We start from the raw sequence: 21,586 nt of genomic DNA, 5'->3' as shown, positions 1-21,586 counted from the left end.
AATGGTTCTTCGGCAGTAAAGAAAAGTAATGCTTCTGATCATATGGCATCGCGCGTTCATGAACGGGCAGTTTTGCCTCTTCAAGTATTCCAGTGACGACGCGACAACCTCATCCTCCGATGATTCCGATTCTGACTAGTTCTTTATCCAACAGACTTTGTGTTGCTCGCAGTATCCTAATTGTGCCGAAATTATGTTAGTGTACAACTGTATACGTAAATCGAGGCAATCTTCTCGCAGGGAGCTATTGATTTGTTTTCGGTACCTGATTGAGCAATTAACGTTATTTCATGATAATTTAACGTCGCTAGATGTCGAATTAATGTAAAACAAACGTAAATTTCTTATTGGGCATTGTTGTTACGCGATATACGGTAACTCGCCGGGAAAATTAAATCGATTTGTGCTGACTCGAACGTTGAATCAACTCAAAATTAACTTACTTTCCCCCTCCCCCAATGAGTTATAACGTGAATCACCGTAACAGCGTGCGTATCGTTACTTTTGGTATTATTACATCACAACAAATCAAACAGTGCGGTTGTGATAGACTATTCGATTATTTTTTTCTCTTCTCGTTTTTCATGTTTTGGTACAATTTTTTTCGTAATAAACGTTCACAGCAATTGCCGTGGCAATTTCAACTTTTGCCGTTTGGCCTTGTCAACGTTTTTGCAAAGTAAAAATATGCTATTTTTGAAGACTGTGTGAGTGTTCACAGCAAGTAAAATAGTCCGAGGTGAGGTCTTGGTGCGATGTTTCTGCTGATTAAACTCCCGCTGCGAGTAAATCAAACAGGAAGAAATTTTGAACAATTTTTGTCAGAATTAAATGCTCATTTTGCGACGGCATTTTTATTGCCGTAGCAGAATGGCCATTATGACGTTTGCGGCCGCCGCTAATTTCGAGGACTGCATACTCGTACACATCGAGATTACATGGAAGCTAGGGTGCATCATTTCTCCCTTATTTTGGAAATTCAACTTGTGCCATTGAGAAGTGGTGTTCATTTCAGGTCAGATTCACTCTTCATCAGTTGAGCAAGATCACCAATTTTCAGTGATCTGGCAGATCAAGATCATTTTCTGTCTACCGGTACTAGAAAAAATGAAGTTTCTAATCAATGATGTTGCAAAAAAACAACAAACTTTACGAGACAAAATCAGTTAAGCACATACCGCTTTAACGCGTCAACCGTTTATTTGGATCAATATCTGATCTATTTAATGTTATCCAAATTCTATTTAATGTTAAGTAAAACCAACGATGTCGGATAATAGCATCAGGATTTGCTTCTCGTTTGCATACTTCATTTCATTTCGCATAATTGTTTGCAACGTTCAAAGTAGAAATGAAGCAGATGAGTACGATCAAAAATAAGACAAAGGTCTGTAATCCCATGCCATATTCTTATGCGCAAGACAAGACACTGCAAACATACAATTTTCGCACAGCTGGGCTTCGTTAGAGCAAAAGAGCAGACAAACGGAATAATCAAACTTACGTAAATGAAATAAAGTGTGAAAGAAATCGATGAACTACCTCCTCCAAACACTAAAGTTTTAAATGCTTTTGATGTCATCCGTTGGTGACTAACCTTCCAAGAAGCGGACATGGGCAGATTATTTAGGCTTGAGAGGGAAGTGTTGAAAAGCATGTTCAAAAGTTTATATCATACCAGAAAACTTTGAAATTTGTTTTAGAATTACTGAATAAAATTACTGTACTGCAATGAAATTTAATGGATGATTTCATTGTGCAGTTTCGTTTAGTTGAAGAACATTGCAAATTAATTATTTTTTAGGAGACAGCTCAAAAACACATGATAAAAAAACCTTTATGATACGACTTCAAAACAAACATGGGAGCACAACCTTTTTTCGAATATAGATGATATACCTCTATTTTCGTAGACCCCGTTCCATGTTCAACTACGCAGCAGCTGCAGAGCAAAAAAGAGCATGCTTGAACCAAAAACGCCAGCGGTCAAGTTTCGCACTGTGACGTCACATAGGATTGGTAAGATAATAATAAGGCCGATTGCAGCCTCTTACAAAAAAATGCTTTGACCAAACATGCTCTGCAACGATCACTGACAATATGGTGTTGTGTTACACAGAACCAATAAATTCTTTCAAGCTTAACTAGAATTATAAACAGTTGGTAGGATTGTACGGTATCAGTTGTAAATTGCAGGCTATAGTTAGCACATATGCACATTCCCAACAATATGATACCGCTCATTTACAATAAATCTTTTTTTAAGCAAATTGATTAAGCGCATCAGACGGGTACCGTAATCATATCAATATCATATCAACATGGTTAAAAGTAGTTGGTATTCCTAACTGTTGCTTTTAACTGCTCAATTACTGGCCTAAGAATTGGAATATGTTAGTGACTGTTGCTATTAGGCCCATCAATTGTTGTTGTGGTTTGTGCAGAATCGCAATGTCTACTCAATGCATGAGGTACATGCCTACTTGAACACAGTTGGAAATGTTATTGTACCAGTAATTTGATTTTGTCTCGAATTTCTGTTGTTCTTCACTACTTCGAATTTATGTTTAATGTTGGAAGTTTTTACGTAATTTAACGTGGAAAGTAACCGCTCACACATCATTTGCCAATCTTTAAAATATTGTGCGTTTTATTTTTTCTTGCCGTTAATCGCACTGCAGTATATTACTTTGTAAATTTTATTTTGTATGTTATTCACTGAGGATGCACATTGTCATGGTGCGGGAAACGTCAGTGAAGCAATAAACCAACCTGTTTGTTGTTGCTTTTACTTTATCAGATGAACGTTGCAACTAGCTAGAAACCACAGTTGTCCTGATGAACACCCAAACTTTTCACTATGCAATACTTTCATTGTCAAATATTTTAAAAACTAGAGCCAATTAAAAAAAACTAAGTGTATCTTCGGAATCAGGGGCCTTAAAATACTCCAAAACGACTCTCACCTTTTGTGCCAAATTAACAAAACCGTTTAGTAACATTTCCAAAATTAAGTTTTAAAATACACACTGCTTATTTACAAACTTCAATCAATGCCATAATGAATATGAACGTTGTTTTACGTGTGACATAGCTGTGTCTAAGGTCAATTTCTGGTTCGAATCGACTCATGCTTCAACCATCTTTCAAGCATTTGACCAAAACACCAAATCAAAACAAACTTGACTAGCCTGCCTACCTGCTGTGACTGTGAGGAACTACGTAATTAGAAAAATTATTCAGGCGTAGTAAAAAACAGTCAGAATATGCGCTCTTTTCTGTGAGGGGAAGTCATATGCTTTTCACGCATTGCGGTGTCACATGACTTGGTGATTAACGCTCTCATGATCAAGTTTTTTGCTCATGAAGATTAAGTGGAAGTTTTGTCTGCTGAACAAAAACGCAAAACATTTTCTTCGATTTACTGATCACTACAAATTTGCAGGTTTTTAGATTTTTGACACGTTGCTCTTCAGTTCAGTTGACAGCGTTGATAGCCTATAATCCTCAATGTTGATAGCCCTTAATGTTTGTTTGTTTGTTTGTTTATTATCTTTATCCTGCATTGCGGGAAAGCGGACTTGAGCGCTATGCATCGGTATACGCCTTCCGACGTAGGCTACATCTGACCCACGCTGCAGCCGACGGCAATGTCTGTTTCCGGTTGTCTACTTTACTTATGACTTAAATTTGGTACTACCCATTACTCGAAATCGATCACTGGGTAGAGGCAGTTATCGTAAAGTTTCTTGCCCAGAGAAACAACAGCAAGTGCGGGTGGCTGGAGTCGAACATGCAGGCTCTCGACTGCGAGCCCAACGCGCTAACCACTCGGCCACTGCTGCCGACAAATGCAATGTGGTTGCATTTGTGGTTTTCTCATAAAATCAAGCGTCGGAAAGGAAAGAAGTCGAAACAAAGGTAAAAGCGGTACTGAAAAATGTTGTGTATTACTTTAGTTAATAATACCGGTAGCCTACGGTATGCGAAAAGTTTACCATGTAGGATGTCAGTGTCTCCCATCTCGGCGCTGTAGGCCTACTTAATTTTGGCATTAAGCTGACATGGCAAGATAAGAATGGCAAAATAGAAATGGCGATTAAAGAGTATTTATTTAAAATGATAAGTTGGCTGCAGTAGGCTATAGCCTACGTTTCCATGATAGTCATAGACAGACCCCTTGTAGGCTATAGCGTTTTAGCTAAGTGATAATAGTAAACCATTCCAACCGTTGCGTTTTGCTTGCTCGTAAACTTTACTTGAATTGATCACTTCCATTTGTTTTAAAATGCACAGTTGCACACAGTAGCCTAGGCCAGGGCTTCCCAAACTGGGAGTCGCGACCCCCCAAGGGGTCGCGTAACAAACTTCAGGGGTCGCAGAAAGTATACCAATTTGCACAAGGTAGCCTACTGCGTATTAACACTTCTGTGCGAGATGCTGTGACAGTTATTAACCTTATTAAGAGTCGCGCACTCAATAGGCTGCCGGTATTTTTGAAAATTTATGAGGTGGAATGGAATCAGGGTTAAAAAATCTTTTACTGCATCGTGAAGTGAGGTGGCTTTCAAAAGTCAAAGCTTAAAATGGCTAGCCAATTAACGTTGAAAACCGAAATCGTGATTTTTCCAACAGAATAAAATTTAGTCTTGGTCCACCATTTTAGCAATGACATATAGCTTTTGAAATTATGCCAAATGTCAGATTTGCTTGAAAAACTGAACGAATTTAAGTTGTTCCTCCTATAGGAGAAAACATCAATCTTTTGCATTGAAATCTAAAATTGATGCGTTCATCAAAAAACTGAACATCTGGATACCAAAATTTCAAAATTATTTATCTGAAATGTTCTCACTTCGCCTACCGTTCCAGCCTAAGCAACATTAAAACCGCCTTGAGACCGGTAGGCTATTAACAAACACTGATTGAGCCATGGCTGGACTTGATTAGTGGCAGAAAGCAGTCACACCCATCACACTGAATAAATGTGTTTGCTTTTGTTTCCAGTAGGCTGCCCATACGCATCGTTGTCACTGTAAGAAAAAAATAAAATAAAAACAAACTGAACTGAGTGCCGGTAAATTGTTTTTGGTTTTCGCTTGATCTAAGCTTTTCAATAAATATCACAAATGTATATTTCGCACTGTTTGTCGTTTTAATCAAAGGGTCGCGAAAATGTTTAGGAGATTAAAAGGGGTCGCGAGCAAAAAAGTTTAGGAAGCCCTGGCCAAGGCTATTGATGGTAGCCTACGCTTTCTATCTCCAGTTTAGGCAGTGTAGACTAGTCTATAGCCTAGGCTAATTTAATCCCAAAAAAATCCTGGTGAACATTTTAGTGCCCAAAATAGCTATTAGGCCTCGTTAGGCTACATGAAGAAAACTTATTTATTAGTAAGAGACGCGTTATCAGGCCTATTGTTATGAAATTAATCAGTTATTTTTTTAACCATTCCTTAACCGGCTTGCCTTCCTTAACCACAATCAGTTTAAATCACATTAACCAACAACATTAAATAATTTCGAAACCAGATTTACTCAAAATTTATAGGCTGTACTATAGGCTATCTAGCCTAGGGTACTCATGTTTGGTAGTAGCCTATTGTAGACGCAGTGCCGCTTCCAGTAGGCTACTCCCCCCTGCCGGGATGTGAGATGACGCTCATGCGACTTTGCGGTAGATATAGCCTATATTGATTGATTCTTGTCTTCTTCGTGTAAGCCTCTGGTGCCGAGGGCCTATCATTGATTGATTGTGGGAATCGTTACCATCGGACTGAGAAGACTTGTAGAGACATTGAACGACTGACTCTCGCTTGGTCATAGAGGTCACTAACTAGGTGCAGTTTTTTCGTTTGGTTGATTAAAACGGTTTTTCAACAAGTCCTGCCTATAGTAGTAATTCAGAACAAGTGGTTAAATTTTAAGCTGACAAATTGTAAAGTTCAGCAACAAGAACTTCAATTTATTACACTAAATATGCTACATAGCCTAGTTAAGTCAATTATCATAGGTGTTGTAGATTGTCAGGTGTAGCGAACGTCGAGTAGTCCAGAGCATCCCCTCATACCTAGCTGTAATTATTGCAGCGACATCCCGAGCACGTCGGTGGTGAGGATGAATTGAGAATGATGTCGTATAAGTAGCCTATGAGTTTATTGCATAAAAAAACAACTGCTCATCATCATCATCATTAACTCATAAAAGCTGCAACCAAAAAAAATGCCTAGCTAGCCGGATGTGATGAACTTAATCAAATTATGATTCGAAACATAAAATTAAACTACCACCACAACTGAACTCAATTTCTTGCAGAAGTAGCTTAATATAAAATGTTTATAAGTTACACAGTTAAATGCAATTGTGTTGTGAAGTTTAGTCATTGTTTCATAACATGAAATCAAAACAGTAAAAAATTTAATATTCGTTTATTGCATTTTATCTCATTAAAAAATGTCACTCAAATGTCTCATAAGTTAGTTGCATAACTGACCAATGGGACAAGAGGGTACGTCATTTGGGACACTTCGTTAGATATAGTAACGCGGTGTCTGACGTATCGCAATGAGAAACAATGTTGTTAACCGTAGTGCTTACGGAATAGCACTTCACAGCACTACATAAAGGAAGTCACATCACATGTTTATTAGACATTCGAATACACAAATATTTAGCAAAACAAAAGATAACATTTACAGAAGAAATTCTGAAAAATTTACCTCCTGGTTAGCCTACATCAACTGATCATTTAAGCCTTAAGGTATGGTGGAAAGAAAGAGATGCTTGAGAACTTGGGGAAATAGTGTAAACTGACTCGTCGAGTATCGTATGGGACATGTCCCAAAGATAATCGATTGTATTGTCCCATTGCTTAACCAACCACCATTTTGTGTTCAACTTGCTTGAAAATCTGTCGCAGTTGGATATGTAGTTTTTTGTTGCTATAGTTTTAAAGCTAATCATATGACTCAAACTTTATTGCCAGGCCCCAGTTGTTATAACCCTGCTTTAGTATAGAAACGATTAACAACAGTCAACCATTCAAATTTACTCTCAGCTAAAAAACCAATTAACTGATCTCACCACTTAAGTACACAGTACACCAGTAAGTAAACCACGCTGTAATGATGTAATGTTAATCTCGATTCCATGACAAAAATCTCAGTTCTTATGTTCACACATATTCAGAAGTAATGAGCTGTCCCATAGGTGATGATGTCCCATCGATAGTACATCTCCCCTACTTGTTGGCAATTTATCGTAGCCCACTGCAACATGAAACCAAATATCTTCCCTTCTGAACAAAGTTAACACTTCGCATGCTTGCACTAACGGTTGCAACATCCTAATCATCAAGCTTTCATGGCACACTTGCAAGCCTCTCCTTCATAGGCGCCTAACTATTTTTTTGGCCGTGGGGGCGAAAGCGTGTTTCATCAGCAGCAACGTAAATTCAGCAAAATGTCACGCAGATGGATGACGTAATTATGTCGTCACACTAGGATTGCTTTTATTGCCACACTCGGAGTTATCGCTACGTTCGACCTACCATTAATTATTATAAACAAAACTTGACCAAAACACAGTGACATGCTATGCGTCTGCGTTGGCTAGCGGTTGATGGACTGCGCCTAAGCACAACATAAAGTTTAGCAACGAACTAGATTTATCAGCATGAAACAAGAGACGAAAAGGTTTACTAAAAGGTATACTGTGAATGGAATGAAAATACTAACTTGATCATACGCTTGAAAATATACCTGTTGAAAGCAAAATCATTCATGTTTACATCAATTCAACAGCACGTCACGTTGAATAAATTTAAAAGTTGCTGACATCCATAAACAGCCCTTGAAAAATAGTTGCGGAGAGACGTTTGATTAAGTTTATGACTTGACATTGCTCCCTTTTTACTACAATATCGCAACTTATGACTGACCTGCTTTCAATTCACTGTAATACGCCCGTTTTCGTGTTGCAGCTGCAGATGAGACAAAAGAAGCGCATATTCCCGCCTTTAATCGGGTTTCTATGGCAACGGTCGTATGTGCGCCATGCAGTTTGCGCGAGTCCGTTGTCGCGTTGATTATGCCCCGTGTGCGCAATGCGGTTTGTACCAGCCCTTGTTACGTTGGTTGGTGGTTACCTCGGGCCGAGACTTCAAGTTCATTTTCACAGCGAGCGATTCACTGCCGCGACAATTCTCTGCAGAGGTTTCGACTTTCGAAAGCGACATCGAGTCTGTTTGCAAGCGCATTAAGCTAAACGCACGCTGCGTCTACGTAGCAAATTATGTTGTTTTTGGGTGCATTCAACATCTGATAGACATTGAATCGACGCAAAATGGTAGTATTTTGCTATGTCCCAGGCAGCAAAATCAGTCATTTTTACATTGATTTCAACGTCTGCAGACGCTAAATCAATGTAAAAATGACAGATTTTTTTTTCTGAGGTGGGATTGTAGCATCGCTACTTGTTCTAGTGATTATTTATCGCAAAGCTGTTGCGGTTTGCATTTAAAAAATGTTTTCCTGCTGCCGATCGCTAGTTCATGTATAGTTTTATGTATCAATACAGCATAAAAAGTTGCTCCCACGCAGAAATATGCGTGAGGGCCTGGCCCCCACGCCCTCACGGCTTAGGCGCCTATGCAGTCTCCTTGTACATAGTTTTGGGAACCTCTGGCCTATAGTTGTCTGAAAAGTGTTGTTTTATTGCTTGTCTTATTCTTGTTCAAACGTTCATACTGTAGAATCATAACTATTAGTTTAGTGTGAAGACTTTACGTTTAGGCCGACTCTACAAGTCTATCTTAGGTTGCACGGAAAAGGGAATCTGCTGTGTCTTTAGATTTTTCTTCCGGATTGTCCTTTATTTTCCTTAAATCTTGTATGATATTCCACAACTCATCATGTAGAGTGACGTAATAGAAGTCAGTCATTGACACCAAATTGTCAGCTTTTCGTGTAGATTCTCTCTGACCTTTGGCGTAATTGTAATCTCCTTCCGTCTGATGATCGTTGTTGCTGTTTTCAGTCGAAGTTTCAGGGGACTAAAACATTGCAAGTGCTTAAAAACTTACAAAACTACGACGCCAACTGCATTGCTACAAAATCAATATGTAAATCTAAATTGTTCCTTGAATCGGTTGTCATGAAGCTTTTACAAAAATTTATAAACATTGCTATGAATTTATTTTTAACCATCCTACAGCAAAATAATGCAAATACATTAGCGTCAGAAGATAGATTCAACAGGAATGTAGGATGTGAAACAAAACGCCATATTACATAAAATAAATAATAAATAGGTCTACAGAGAGAGATGGCATTTGAAAAATAAATAAAAAGACTTCTGGTGACTATACTAGATTACCACCTGATGTTTAGAATGATACCCAGCTATATTTGCGACGTTTCGTCAGCCAGCTCGATTGACTTTACCAAGTGTTTGTTTGTTTTTTCATATCCTGCATTGCGGGAAAGCGGCCTTGAGCGCTATGCATCGGTGTACGCCTTCCGACGTACACCTGACCCACGCTGCAGCCGACGGCAATGTCTGTTTCCGGTTGTCTACTTATGACTTAAATTTGGTACTACCCATTACTCAAAATCGATCACTGGGTAGAGGCAATTATCGTAAAGTTTCTTGCCCAGAGAAACAACTGCAAGTGCGGGACTGCGGGTGGCTGGAGTCGAACATGCAGGCTCTCGACTGCATGCCCAACGCGCTAACCACTCGGCCACTGCTGCCGAGTGGATTGCTACGTTATTGATTTTGTCAGCATGTTTTTGTGTTGTGCCATTTGCTGCTGAACAGGAGGCCTAGTGTTTATTTGTTTCATCCCCCTTGATAAAGACAGTCGTGCTGACTGACGAAACGGCGGAAATCAAAGCTGGGTATTGTGAACATCACGACGTAACCTAGTGTAGACAAAACAGAAGCCAAGTCAGTTTGTAAACAAAATAAGATAATAATAATACAGTAGTGTACAAACATCAAAAGAAAAATAAATAGAATGACAATTTTGAGGCTATTAAAAAAGCAAAAAAATTTATAGTTTAGTTTCTGTACTTGACGTCAAAAGTTATACTACCTTTAGATAAGTTATCTACGTATTTTTTGTAGCTTCTTGATTTTAAATTTAATCTTTGTTATCACTAAGGTACAAAACGACTGAAATTGGATTAAGCATTTTCCATTAAAAACGCAATATACAGTAGCCTATACGCTATCGTCTTCAGCAGTAGACGGTACTCAAAGTCTTCTGAGCTTGAGACTTTTTGCTAATGCGAAGCAGAAGCAACACTGTTGTTAACTTTTTCACGAAGATAATTCTCAGTAGGCTATTATAGCCTTAGCAATACGTTAAATTAAAATTTCTTGCAGATTTTTGTATAATTGACAAAACTATTTAGGCCTAAGCGTGTTGAATTTGAGTTTTAGCGATTAATTTTACTTCGCATTTTTGGGTAAGGTTTGACGAGAAGTCATTTTGTTTAATGCAAAGAAAAAAGTTTTGTAGATTATTATAAAACGTTAGCCAACGTTCTTGCGAACGTGAAAATCATTGTTTGTTTTTCCATTTTAAGACTGATGAGGATAATTAGAATTTTATCGTTCTATTTACCGAATATAAGGCTAAGTGTCGGCTGCATAGCCGAGTGGTGAGAGCCCTGGAACGGCAATCGAAAGGGCGCCGGGTCGACACCGTTCAAGAGCATGCGGCTGTGTCTCTGGCAGGACACTTAAAGGCACGCTTGAAGGTGGACACGAAGATTGGCTTCCTTGACTTTCCGTCCACTTAATCTAAATCTTCACCCACCGGGTGTAAGCCTGGATACGACAAACAAAACAAAGGCTATTTACTTTACATCCATAAACAAAAATTGCAACTTACAGTCCATTTGCTATGTGTGCCTTCCCAGCCCTGCCGTTTGGCCGTGTAGCGTCTGATGCTTTCGTCATTGATTGCTAAAATGCCGTCTGCTCTCATTTCTTCCAAAATCACATCAACACTCATCACTTCCATATTAACTCCTTCTTTAAATAGATTGCGCAGTCCTACACAGAATTTTCTTGTTCCAACTTACAAGCTAAATTATTTGTGAAAACCCATAGCACATAACGATCAATGTGATGTAAGACAAAAGCTTCGATCAGTTTTACTCTCACCTTCTTTTGACTGCAGAGTGTAGGCTATTGAATTTGATAAAGATGATTTTTGTTGGTCAGAACTTACAAAAAATTATCATGCAGACTGTCACTCTGATTCATAAAGTAGAACTCATAGATATGATTTAGTTTACTTTCGGTTAAAAACCTTTGAAAATATATTTAGCAAGACAACTCTTTTGTCATTCTAACCTACAATGGTAAAATATGTAGCCTACTGTTTCTGTAGGCTATTTTCCATTGTTCTCGCGTTATTGATTGAACTGCATTATTTATTATATTGGTATTGTTTTGTTCGTTGCTTGGTTCGATCTTTATTTTATGGACTCAGAAAGCCTCTTTGAAATGTCACTCCTCATATTTTTGCATATTTGTGACGGCTTTGAACCAATGACGTAGACTCGACCGTCGGGGTTGATGAAATGTTGTTTTCTTTGAATTATTTCATCTAGCCTACTGGATATCTATGAGTGGAAAGCAGCTGTCCTTGAAACGAGTTGCTCAAGAGTACGTTGTGAACGGAAGTTGCTTGATCTTTTGGAAGAAAGTGCTTGTGTGGCAAGAAACAGCTTGATCCGCTTTCTGGATTTTGCTCTATTTCGGTACCACAAAACTAAGTTGTTTCTGGTAGAACACAAGAGTCGACTTGCCTTTGCTGAGAAACCCAATATCGGGAGCTCCCACTCTCGCATGTAAGACAACGCCGATCAAAGGGTGTGAGGACTAGTCACCCTCCCCCGCATTTGAACGATATTGAGAGTAAACTTTGCAGGAGCTTGTTCGACGTGCCTATGTTTATGGCCTAGATAAGCTTGCTTGTTTGCAAAGCAGTTATAAAAACAATAAAACTATGTAAACACTGACCGTCGTGTGTACGATTTCTTGTGGTGTCATCTTTTATATCCCATCCACAAGAATGAGCAAATCGTATCATAATATTTAATTGTCCGTCGAATTGCCGATGTTTCAAGTAAGCCTGAATTAATATTAATAACTGTTTAGAAGATTGAAAGCTGCTAGCGTATCTTTCAATGCAAGATACTCACATGAGTTTGATTGGAGCTGCAACCAGCCATCATAATACAGTATCTATCATTCCTGTTTGACGTTCCGATCTTCACATTAATTTTACGAAATAGGTCTAATTCTTAAACGATTAGGCCTAATAAGTTCAATATTAGCTTTGAGTGTTTTTTTTCTTTTGAGGATTTTCTCGTTTGAAAACGATTTAAAGTATTTTGGTAAAAAAATATCTCATAGCTATTCCCAGCTTGCATTATCAGCACCAGGTTTGGAAGGGAATAATTGGAAACACTTTTTGTGCTCCATGTCATTTGCGATAAAGATATTTCGAGTTAAATATATTATTGCGATAACTATTTAAAAAACGCCTTTATACCTTTTCCAGTTGCAGCAAATGAAGAAGGGTTTCTGCGCATTGATAGATCGGCGAAGAACTCATGACAATATCAACGTTTAGCTCAATAGCTTGTGATGGAGGTATCTTCTCCTCCCAACGCGATTTCATCAAATCAAACGAAAACATTTGGGCAACACCATCCTTTTTACCCCCTGCAGAATAAAACAATAAACAATCCCAATAAAGTTGTTTAACATATTTTTCACTTGTATTTAAACGCTCTTCTCATCCTTGTTGATTGCAATTAAAAAGGAAGGTTTCATTAGATTAGCAAAATTCGTCCTTTTTACATTGAAGTTGAGTCGTTGACGACGACGTTGAGTCAAGGCAAATGAAACGGGTTTTGCTAGCTGGGATGCTGAGCTGATACAGAGGTTTTACTGGGATCAATACAATGCAAATTAACGTTGCTCAATAGCCTATAACTGATGGTTCTTTTTTTGTATGTTTTTTAAAACTTCTGAAAATTCCACTGAGAGTGAATAGATATGTTGGTTGGTTTTGAATCTTTATCCTCGGACTGACAAAGCCTTAATAAGTTATTTCTGGTAGTTTCGCATTCTTGTAGAGGCTATGGACGCAGGGCCGGTTACTGAGATTGACAGAGTTAAGTTTTCCGATTGTTGAAGTCTTGTTGCCGGGGAATTATTCCATCCATTAGGTGCCGCTGAATGAAAAGCAGTCCTTATAGCGTACGTTGCTCAAGTACACTCGAGATTCGAACCAGCGCCGCTTAATCTTGAAGCTTCTTTGTTCACGAAGTCACGCGCTAACCAAATGAGGTATGGGGTTATTTTGATACTGTAACTGTTTTGTTATTGATTTGAATGGTCCCTGGTTTGTATTACGCTCGGCATTGACTTAATTAGTGGTCGCTTTCACGCAAGACAAGAACAGTTCAGGACACGCTCGACAGTTGGAAAATAGAAAAATCGACTCTGAATATTTAGTTTATCAAAGGCCGCATCGACTGAGCTATACGTACATCAACAACAACAATACTATATTCTTGTACACTACGTAAACAAGCTGTTTTCACTATAACACACACACACACACAGGTAAACTCAAATACAAACAAAAGCATACAACACAAGCACATACGCGCAAACATCCTCAAATTCTTTAAAAGTAGATTACGTGGTAACACTTCTCCGATTTGTGTTTAACTCTTTGGACATCAACTCACCAATAAATCTTCCCTTGTACAATGTATGCTCTTCATCAGTGAAGACATCAATGTAAGTAATCTCGCATTTTATTACCATAAGTGTAGCTTGTCTTCCATCAATATCCAAAAATAGTTTGTAGAAAACATGGTCCGACCATGGCCTGCAGTTTCCTGTTACTTCCGACTCAACTATTCGTTTGCGATTTCCTGAAAACTACAAAAAAATGGACGAAGTTTATTATAAATCCCATCTTGTAACGTGAAAGTGATATTTTGTATTGTTGACCAATACGTGAAAGACAAAATGCAAGTTCTTTTCATAAACAACCTAACTTTTTTGAAATGTTGGATTCTTGTAATGCGTGGTACAGTATACAGTAGCTTGCATGCAAGTGAAACACCACTTCGGTCACAGACCAAACGGTTGACCACCTCCATGATCGGCCTATACAATGATTTGTAATCAATGCAAGTGCATCAAGTAATAGGTAGGTCTTAAGATTAAGGATCAACCGTAATCTGTTCAAGGTTGAAAAATCTCATTTCATAAAAAAGAGCATAAATTCATAAACTTTGATACTTGTCTATGAACGTCGATACTTCGACACAATACTATTCGATTCGATAGTTTAAACTTCGATGCGTGTCTATACTATGATTTGCTTGTTTAGTCGTCGTATGCTTTGCAGCTCAACTACTTAAAATTATGTCTTATTGTTAACTTGTATTGGTCCATGCTTTGCTGTTTATTACCTGCACTGTGGTATTGCAAAGAGCAAGATGAAAGAAAAACAGAAGTAAAAACTTATGAACATCTTACCTCTATACTTTCACTCATTATATTTTTAGGTAAGGTGGAACTGCGTGATTTCGACTCGTTTGTTCCCATTTCTTGGTATTGCGGTAATTTCTCGCCTGCGATTGTTTGGAAAGAGAAGCTCTTGGGTCTAGAAACCTCCAAAAGCTCAGGGTCTAATGTGGGTGAATGCTTCTGCAGGGTATAAAAGTTTAATAAAATTATTCCGCAATAAGCCACCATGTTACCTGTTTACTGAACTAAACAGGAACAAAGTTTTTTTTAGCGATAGGCTGATCAGTACCAGCACAACAATTAGCGAAGAGAAATATCAAAATGTAGAAATATGAATAACAGAAGTAGCCGATAGGCTTAGGCCAGTGGATGGAACTAGGCGAGGCTTCCGGCCGTACCAAGTCTGCCCCCACTATCCTCGGTACAATTGCCATTGGATTTTGTAGCGTACATTCCGAGAGTCAAACCAACACTCCTCGATTTTGTAGTTTTGTTGACTGCACAGTCGTGCGCTTTTCGGAGCCATCAAAGCGGACTGCACCAACTAAGCTATCGATGTCTTCAGACGTTGAATGAATGTAAAAAAAAGATGTTTTACTGAATGATTGACTTGTGACCAAAATCTACCCTAAAACATAACTGCGTTATCGCAAAACAATAAATGATCAGCATGCTCTTGGGCTTTAGCCTAGTTTACAACAAAAGCAAAATTTAAGTCTAAAAAATGATTTACCTTAAAAGCGATTTGGTCAGGCAATCCGCTGACTTTTGTGTCCACTGGTTGCTCTTTCGAGAATAAGTTGTTTCTGAATGATATTATTTTGATGTCACTGCTTAGCAGGAATGTTCAACTTTTTGTTGTTGTCTATTCACAAAATTTTTTTTCTTGATTTTTGGATGCAGTTCGATCCGTTTTGACCGAGTCTTTGAGGTGTCTTTAAGAAAGACACTTAATTTGAGCAGAAACATCATTCTTCCGGTACGAATACTGTTCCAATAACGGTATCTTGATTTTAGACTTATTTCTCCAGACAAAAATAGCAATAGCCCAAGCCATAGACTAAAGACTATTTAATTTATCAATTTATCCTACCTTGATACGGACAAAACGGCCCTGATTGTGTCTTCAAAGCGCGAGTCTTCTGGATGAGGTTCTCCGGGTGTGAGTGTCTGTAAAATTATTATTAATGTTCATGTTGCAGCTATATGAGGCAGATCTATGGGTACTCTTTCTACTGATTGATAACAGGGAATAAAATACTTCAGACATAGAATAGAATTCTGTACAACTTGCTGCTTTTACAAAACAGACACGATAAACGACAACTGTATTTTTTTCCTCAGTGCTTATGGCATCGGCCATTTGGTGTGAGCTTTGAGTTACCTGCTCTTGAAGTATTTCTTGATCAGTAATTGAGCCTGTACTCTCCGTTGATTCAACTTGAAAACGGCTTGCTGTTGTACCGGTGAAGTGTCGTTTTTTCGGTGTCGAGTATGAGGTCGGATTGGGAGTATCGCAAATGTGATTGTCGACAGCTACTGAGTTTTCTGGCTTTTCTTCTTTAAAGTAGCTTGCAAGTCCTGCCTTTTCTTTATTTACTGTTTTCGTTTTGTTTTGGTTATGGTTTTCTCGGTCTGTGTTGCTATTGTTACAGCTAGACTTCCGCATATTCAAAAATACTTTTTCTGTAAACCATTGTTTCTCTTTGCACTACAATTGCAAGCAAGAGTGAGTCATCAAATGCAAGAGAGATCTACAAGCAGCTATAGTAGGCTATCTGATAATTTTTCATTTCCAAATGAATGGCCTAAAGTTGTTTTATGACTTCAAAAACTAAATTTAAGACTGCTGTACCTGATTCGTAAGTATTCGATTTCACATCTTGTGTTACCTAATTTTTAGAAATGGCAATGATCCGTGGTTTCCCTCAAGCATATTGACTTTTCTACTGCAAGATGAACTATTTGTTACAGTTGCAATAGCTTAATCTTCTGTTAATTGTAGGCCTACCTTTTTTCTCTCTAATAGGTTTACTGTTTGCTTAATTTATAAGAATAAGTGACTTGACAAACTTACTCTAGGAAGCATGTCACAATGTGAGCTATAAGAATATTATTTTACGCCCTAAGGTTTCTAGCACAGTGCCGTCTGCATACTTGACAAGCCATAATTGATATTTTGAAGGGTCTGGCTGAAATTGACAAAAAAAAATACGTCACATCCTCTGCTTCCTGTCGTATAGAAATGCTAGCCTAATTTTCGTATGCTTGAAAGGTGATGAGTTGGTTACGTTGTTTAAATGCTATAAATTTTTCTCTAAATAAATTCGTCACGTTATTTTCTCTTCACAATAGGATAGATCGGTTTGTTGTTTTGTATGATGCAAATATTTTGTGCTTAGAAACTTATTCTAGACAATACCGCAGGATAAACAAGAGTTTGGTGTGTGGTGCAGTTGATGTGAGATCCAGGTAGGCCTATATCTAAAGAAGGGGATACGAAGGCTTTCAATACGTCTGACAATAGAAGGGCTTCTGTTTATCGTAAATAATCTCTGTTTACCGTAAAATAACAATAAGCACCGGTAGTAGTTTAATAACTCTTGTTATGATAACCTGCATTGCGCTATTAGCATCAGCCCTGGATACTCACTGCATGCTCATGGTTAGCCTGCTTGTTAATTCAACTGCCCATATACGGTACTTGCTTTACATCTAGCCTACAAAAACGGCTTTGTTAAGAAAAACGGCTTTTTGGTAACTTTTCAACTGTCTTTCCAAACAAGTAATCTTTAAATATGCTCTGTCTAACATTTTCTAACTGTCTTCTGTAGCTGACTGTAGGCTACCAGCTGCACTATAAAGCTTTCTGCAATTGTGAAAAGAACCGCATGTTTAACGCGCTACAAACTACCGCCCTGGTAGTGTCATAAGATTAAGGCAATCGCTGTGAGCCTTCGCACCCCCTTCTCCAGATATCCCTGGTCAGATCTAGAAAAAAATTCTTGGAGTTCACAGTTCTGTAAAAAAACGTCTAAGACAGATTGGCCAATATAACAGTTGAAGTAAAAAGAAAAATAATTGTAGTATGGGGGAGGAAATGGTAAGGGGGGGGGGGGGGGGGAGGAAATTAGATCTGTTTACCAAATCTAAAAAAGTAACAAATCGAACAGTTTTACAAGTCTGCCTTATTTTGGATGATTTTGTTCTTTCTTTGGCGTCAATAGCCTATTGTTCCAGACAATGGTTCACCTAATCAAACGTCATATAAAAAACCGTTTAAGTCTACTGAATATTACGTCATGGAAGTTGCTAGAAAATGTGCCAAAATTGCACCATCGTTCATAAGACTTGTGTCAAACCTGTTTGGACCTGTTTGGGCCTGTTTCAGTTTGAAACCTGTTTAAACAGGAAATATTACATCAGCTTTAAACACCTGTTTGAATAACTTCATAATTGTCTTTCATTATTGCGTCACAGTAGCCTACTGCATATGTGAGTTTGAGATATTGCTATCTATTCTGGTCATTCGTAAAATGATTGTTTGAAAGTTGGCCGCACATTTAACTGTTGGCTTAGTGCTTGCTAGCTGGACAAAAGTTCCGTCTTTTATCCAAGTAATCTGTATCGTAGTGACAGTTTTTAGAGGTGTACGGCGTTGCATCTCGATTTCGATAGCCGCGGGCTAATTTTACAGGAATACACTTATTGAATAGACGTTTCAAGGAGTGTTTCTTTTTCGGTCGATACATACAGACGAACGGATTCGGGAATCTTATGTTACAATTTTCCCACGAAGAGATTATGGTTTACCGCTGTGACCACCTATAGCTTCTTGACGTTCACTTCATGTTTGACCTTAATTGCTATTCGACTTGACGAGGTGTCTCTTAGATCCTCTGCTAGTTGCGGAGATTAACATTGAATGAAAATGTAAAGCAAAGCAATTAGTCAAAGAAAACAATGATAGGCCCAGCCATGAATTGAAGTTATAGCCTACCTCTTATAACTAAAACAAGCTTGCATTATTGCATAGCCTCACCTAGTCTACATGTCCACCACATCTGTTAAGAGGATAATTTTTGTTCAGTTGCAACAAAATTTTTGGGCTCTTAATGAAGATACTTCTTAGAAAAAGGACATAGCCTATTCAAAGGATACAAAGTGTTTTTTTTCGTTTGGGGTCCTTGGAAATGTTACTTCTGAATATATCACTCCGGCCAGGGTCCAAGTAGCCCACCCACAGGCCCCAGAACACCCCTGTCAACGCTACTGTAGTTCGCATGCTACTTGATATAAGGAAGAAGCACTTTCCTGACCTTTAGCTACACTGGAAAAGGTTAAATTGACTTAGATTTAAGCAAGTTGTGAGCTTTTTCACCGAAAATTTCCATCTTTTCTTTGTTCTTGAAACTATAGTTTCAGATATATCTTATTATAAGCCTATATTGGCCATAAGTTCACTTTGCGATAGCCACACCATATTAACAAGAGTGGCACTAACCACCAAGCAGGCCTAAAGAAAGAACAAAATCAACCTAAATTAATGGGCCTATGGCAACGGTTTAACGCCAAGTAGTGGCCTACCGCAAAGCCTGTTAAAGGCCTACTACGGTCATTCAAATTAGTCGCTCTCGCTGTGCGCGGTTGAAGTAAAATGTGTTCCTCCAATTAAGCGCGCACCCAGAGAGTAGAACCAAAGTCACTTCATCTTGTGGTTTCCTTGATCATAAAGTCGGGATTTTACTGAGCTATCTGGGCAGACTGTTTAGCATTAAAGACAATAAACCAGTTTTTCTGTTTCGAAGAAACTTTACAGCAATGATTCTCAATTACAGCCTAGTGCTGTGGCTGACACAGGAATAAAAACAAATCTGTCTTCAGTAGTCTACTATCAGTTCAGTTGTTTTTATTTCTGACCATCATATCAAAACAATACACGTCAACATAGCAAAGGTCGAGAAAAGGGTAGAAGCGACAAAACGCGAACGTTAAAACGTGCTTGAGACCGAAGTAAGTTATTGATTTGAAAGAAATTTGGCACGTTCGCAACACCTTCAGAAAAATTTAAGATATAAAGGGAAAATAAAAAAAGAAAATGTTACAAAAAAAAAATAAAAAAATAAACAACATATATTTATGCTATAGCTTTATTAGCCTACATAGCTTTAGCTGATATATTTAAGATTTGTATGGACAATTGCTATGAAGATCGGGCATGGTGCGTTATCAAGAGTGCTGATGGTCGTAAGGGGAACACGTCTTGATGCGTTTAGCTCATAGCAAAGAAGAGCAAGGCAGGCAAAGAAAACCCCACAAAGAAATCCTACCACGGGCAAAGCCATTTCAAGCGCAACGCACCGTAGGCCTTGCACAACTCATAAAATAGATAGGCTTGACGACAGGAAAACAATACAGGAAATATAACTTGACGACAGGAAAAAAATGACAAAAACAAATAAAACAAACTAGCAAAAACAATATCATCATCTTGCGGAAATTCAATTATACCCAGGGAAGTTATATCTTGAAGATATCAAGCGTGCTTTGATAAAACTTGCGTTGATAAAGCGATAATTTTAGACCCCAATCAGCTAAACTCGTCACCTCCACACTGATCCAACGTTAGCAAACGTTGAATTAATGCAAAAACGACAGGCATCGCCAGCTGGGATGTAGTAGTGGCGTGTCACAGTAATATGATAAATTTGGGTTAGGCTACCGTATGTTTTACACGTTAAACCATAACAAAAGTGAAAGAACTTCTGTTACGGTACAAAGTAAAGAATTTAGTCAGCTGGGCCTACTGTAGGCTATTGGTTTTATTGCAAACTCTGCAAAAATACTAATCCTCAAGTAGACTGATGAAGTCAACGTTTTTGCACAGGCACCGCCCAGACACAAGTCTACGGTAAAGGCAGGCAAAAGCTGCCAAAACCAATATCCTTTTTTAGTTTTCCCAAACGCAATCTTGATGACGTCATGAAAAGCGTAGGTTCTGATTGGTTCGTGCTGGATTGGATATCTGCATGTTAAAGTGCCTACCCTCTAATCTGGTAGCCACTTTAACAAGTCGAAATTCTGCCAGTAAACTTGACTAGAATGAAACCGCCAACCAATCATAAGCTACGGTTTAAGTGACGTAAAAAATGGCGAAAAGAAGATGATAGAAAGCAAATTAAGTGATGGATTTTTGTCAGCTGGTTGGCTTAGGGGTTTGGGTTAGGGCTAGAAAGTAGTCATTTCATTGACGCGTGTTCGATTCCCACCACTGCTATTGCTCTTTTTCTTCTGTAATTACCAAATAAAGTTCAAAACAAGCATTAACTCTCTGGATGAGTGCTAGAAGGGTCACAATTGGACGGTAGCCTCTTATAACATGTTCTGATTGGTTGGCGGTTGCATTGTAGTCATTCGCAGTGGCAGAGTTTCGACTTGTTAAAGTGGCTACCCTATAATCTGCATCTGCTGTACCTGAAATGCTTTATCTTTGCATTACAAATCAAGCAATTTATGGTTCTTGAATCAATACAATTCTTAATGCAATGCTTTTGATGATACATTTTAAAATGATCAAAATTGTGAATGCAATCCTTTTTTGCAGTTAAAAATATTTTTAATTGTGGAAGTTGATAAAATAGTATTGGAAACTCTTGTAACTTTAGGATTTTAATCAATGTTGCCAAACAAGATGGGACAATTTTCCGTTTAGATAAGTTTGAAGGTTGTTGAGAATTAAATTGTGGTAAATGTTGCTGTATTCGACAGTTTTTTCGGTGGTTTAAAGTTGTTGATGAGTTTTTTTTAGCAAAAATTCCTTTTTGAACAATTTAAGACCTTTCGCTTTTGAGACACTCTCTGCTGCAGTAAAGTTAGAAATGCATCGATTTAGGAGTGAGCATGTTCAGGCAGTAACCAGAATTGCCAGTTTTACAATTTTTTTTAGTTGAATTAGGCTAGTTTGGTTTTAGAGTAGTGGAAAAAGTTTTAGCAGTTGCTGAAAAATTTGACA

At 38.2% G+C, this 21,586-nt stretch overlaps 1 protein-coding gene across 1 annotated transcript; it reads right to left on the bottom strand.

Moving 5' to 3' along the window:
* Nucleotides 1-6,035: 6,035 nt before the first annotated feature.
* LOC145777241 (uncharacterized) lies at nucleotides 6,036-16,158 on the bottom strand. Its single transcript, XM_082588570.1, has 9 exons — nucleotides 15,959-16,158; nucleotides 15,668-15,744; nucleotides 15,308-15,380; nucleotides 14,584-14,754; nucleotides 13,782-13,977; nucleotides 12,572-12,744; nucleotides 12,037-12,148; nucleotides 10,898-11,061; nucleotides 6,036-9,049 (listed from the first exon to the last, which is right to left on the bottom strand). Exons 4-9 carry the CDS (start codon nucleotides 14,650-14,652, stop codon nucleotides 8,810-8,812), a joined length of 954 nt encoding a protein of 317 aa, XP_082444696.1. The 5' UTR covers nucleotides 14,653-14,754; nucleotides 15,308-15,380; nucleotides 15,668-15,744; nucleotides 15,959-16,158; the 3' UTR covers nucleotides 6,036-8,809.
* Between the last annotated feature and the right edge of the window lie 5,428 nt (nucleotides 16,159-21,586).

This window comes from Aplidium turbinatum, chromosome 9 (assembly GCF_918807975.1).
Source record: "Aplidium turbinatum chromosome 9, kaAplTurb1.1, whole genome shotgun sequence".
Classification (NCBI taxonomy): domain Eukaryota; kingdom Metazoa; phylum Chordata; class Ascidiacea; order Aplousobranchia; family Polyclinidae; genus Aplidium; species Aplidium turbinatum.
The sequence above is the reverse complement of the archived record's forward strand: the minus strand, read 5'-3'. Positions and strand labels throughout refer to the sequence as shown.

Excerpts from the sequence above, each read along its gene's own strand:
- LOC145777241 (XM_082588570.1), bottom strand. The coding sequence starts at position 14,652 with ATGGGAACAAACGAGTCGAAATCACGCAGTTCCACCTTACCTAAAAAT. Across the intron at positions 13,978-14,583 it reads TAATGAGTGAAAGTATAGAG|TTTTCAGGAAATCGCAAACG; the intron begins GTAAGATGTTCA and ends ATTTTTTTGTAG. Across the intron at positions 12,745-13,781 it reads GTACAAGGGAAGATTTATTG|GGGGTAAAAAGGATGGTGTT; the intron begins GTGAGTTGATGT and ends TTTATTCTGCAG.